The sequence below is a fragment of the Manihot esculenta genome, chromosome 13 (assembly GCF_001659605.2).
Source record: "Manihot esculenta cultivar AM560-2 chromosome 13, M.esculenta_v8, whole genome shotgun sequence".
NCBI lineage: Eukaryota > Viridiplantae > Streptophyta > Magnoliopsida > Malpighiales > Euphorbiaceae > Manihot > Manihot esculenta.
In genome coordinates, this window is record NC_035173.2 from 30481116 (window position 1) to 30483886 (window position 2771).

At 33.2% G+C, this 2771-nt stretch overlaps 1 protein-coding gene across 1 annotated transcript; it reads right to left on the bottom strand.

The window, feature by feature from the left end:
* Positions 1 to 372: 372 nt before the first annotated feature.
* Positions 373 to 1329, bottom strand: LOC110629730 (uncharacterized protein At5g65660). Its single transcript, XM_021776823.2, has 2 exons — positions 979 to 1329; positions 373 to 897 (listed from the first exon to the last, which is right to left on the bottom strand). The coding sequence occupies exons 1-2, from the start codon at positions 1204 to 1206 to the stop codon at positions 724 to 726; spliced, it is 402 nt and encodes a 133-aa protein (XP_021632515.1). The 5' UTR covers positions 1207 to 1329; the 3' UTR covers positions 373 to 723.
* Positions 1330 to 2771: the final 1442 nt, after the last annotated feature.

Below are 2771 nucleotides of genomic sequence, written 5' to 3' on the forward strand. Positions count from 1 at the left end.
TTTAGCAATTAAAGGATCTAGTCCCACAAGGGTGTCTTTATCACACTTTGTCTTTTTGCTTCTGATGCAAGTCTTCACTCAATCATGCCTATGTGGTGTACCACCTTTGTTTAGGAAGCTTCATAACACGAGGGATGATACTATATGATTTATCAAATTGTTAATCTTTTCACTTTTATAATAACATCAATTTAAATTTAAATTTACATTACATGAGAACGTATTTATAGTTATAATCCATTAACACCTTTTCCTTATGATTATTTTCCATGCTTCACTTTATTTTCCATCATTCTTTTATTTTCCCTCTTCCCAAACAAGTGTGAAGCCTCTGGTTCTTGTTTATTATAAATTAGGAAATGGCAGTATATGGATAAACTCTGGTATCGTTAGAATTCTTTAAATATCCCAAAACGGGTTAAAATTGGAAGGTGATAAACAGCGCCAAAAACAGAGGAGTTTGAAAGCTTCTGCTACTCTGCCATTCACAGAAATCGCTTTCTCACAATCTTTACTGTTCTTTTTTCTTTTTCTTTTGAATTTAATCTTCTTATAATTAGCAGTAAAATGTATATAAATTGACCTGATCTAATCGGAGGTAACGATCAAGCAAACACTCTACTCTTCTTCTTCTTCTTCTTCTACATATCTTTTGATTTCCTAAAATGTTATAACCAAAAAAAAAAAAAGAAAAGAAAAGAAAATCAGTACGGTGAGTCTGTACTAAAACAAAGGAACCGGGACTCGCGGCAGTTTAGGCGGCGGGAGCCTATGGACTCTGACGGCAACTTCCTCAGCTCGCGGCGGCTTACAAGGAGATGGCAATGCGATAAATTTCGGGATCTGATCTCCAGGCATTAGTACTGGTAAGCTTGGGCTTTCATTTTGCTTCGAATCCTAATTTTTTTGTTTTCAGGCGTTAGTACATGTAGATGGCGTGCAAGTAAATATTACTATGTAGGAAAAAAATTAAATTACCGTGTGAAGAGGCTTAGATTTGGCGGGCGAAGGCTCGAAGTGATCCTCGGGATCAGCGTTGCCGGAGGAAGAGCGACGGAGTGATCTGAACTTGTCCCAGTGGTAACAGCAGGAGAAAATACCGCTCAAGGTGAAGATAATGATCAAGAGCAAGGCAGTACCGAGAGGGAAGCCGAGGGACGGCCGAGATGCGTCCACGTGGGATGGTGAAAAATCTGGACTCTCCATAGCAGACTAGCAGTTGCAGCAACAGGTGAGGAGCTAGGAACTCCTCTCATGTGTTGAAGAAGACGAAGAAGAAGAGGAGAGGAAAAGCCAGATGAAAGTGAAGCGTAAGCGTGGAGAGAGGAGGAGAATTTATAAAATGAGAAGAGTACGTGTGAAGGATCATGGTACGGCGTTAGTGTGTGGGTCCGATATCGCCATGACTGATCGTATAGCTGTAGTTTGCTTGCTTCCATTTGCTATATGGCTGCGTGCATAGTTTATAATTTCTTTAAATGAGAGCTTACGGTTCAATTTTTTAAACATATATTATTAATTTTTAAAATAATTTACCCTACTTATTATAATTTATCTCGGTTTATTAAACGTAGCTTTCTTTTTTTTTATTTTTTAAAATAAAAGATCAAATATTAAAAAAATAAAATTTAAAATCTCTTAAATTTATTTAAATACACTTTATCATCGAATTAAATATGTAAATATATAAATATAACTTATAATTCAGAATCGATCAAAATGAAAATAAATTAACTTTATAGAATACAATGGTAATAATTTTAGGAGTAATAATTTTAAAATTAAATAATGATAATAAAATAAAAATTTTATAAACTATAGTCGACGTATCCTCAACATTTTCTTTTAATTTATAAACTTAAATTGAGTGGGAAAAAAGTGAATCCCATGTAACAACTTTGTCCTACATACAACTGAGAAAAAGTGAGAGAGAAACGGCGAGAAAAGGACAATTAAAACGCAACTAATTGGTTAAAGCTCCACTTGATAATAAATAAATCAATTAAAGGAAGCTTTAGAGTTTATAAATTAATTTGACAATTTATAAAACAAAGACCTCAAAATTCATGAGAAAAAGCATGAGAGAGTTGAGGGGTGAGGGTGCAGGCACAGGAAAAGCTCAGGCTGGCAAGCATTGCCTTTTCATGTTTTTGTTAATGTAGGTCAATGTGGAAAAACTTTGCCACCTTTTCTGCGCAACTCAAAAATCACCCCAAGCACTGGGGACCTGATTCCAACTTCAGAACACGATTTTTGTGTTATTTGCCTGCTTCTTGTTGTCCTTCCCAAGAATAATTTGAGACGCGAATTTATTTGTTTGGTCTTTGGCTTGTGTAAAATCAATAAAACGTTTTTTAAATCATGAAAAACATGGAAAAAGCTTCCACTTTTATTTTTATATAAAATTGAACAAAATATCTCTTAAAATCATTTTTCATTAAACTTAAAATAATCAATTAAGTTATTTATTAATTTATAGCTAGCTATTATATATGTTTGTTGTTTCTGATAGTTAATCTATGTGAGATTGAAATCCCTTGCATCTTCAAATGGTGGGTGTCACAATTTTTTTTAAAAGAAATTGCAATTTGATGAAAATAAATGAATCTATGCTTCTCTGTTTATTTTTGACAAAATTTTTTTCTCTATTAATCAGTAGTATTAAATTCAAATTTAAGAATAAAATACTTTTAAAATTTAGAATAGATGTGATTGAAATAAAACTGTACTGCAATCAATTAATCTGTAAAAAAAAGGAAAGGTGATTAACG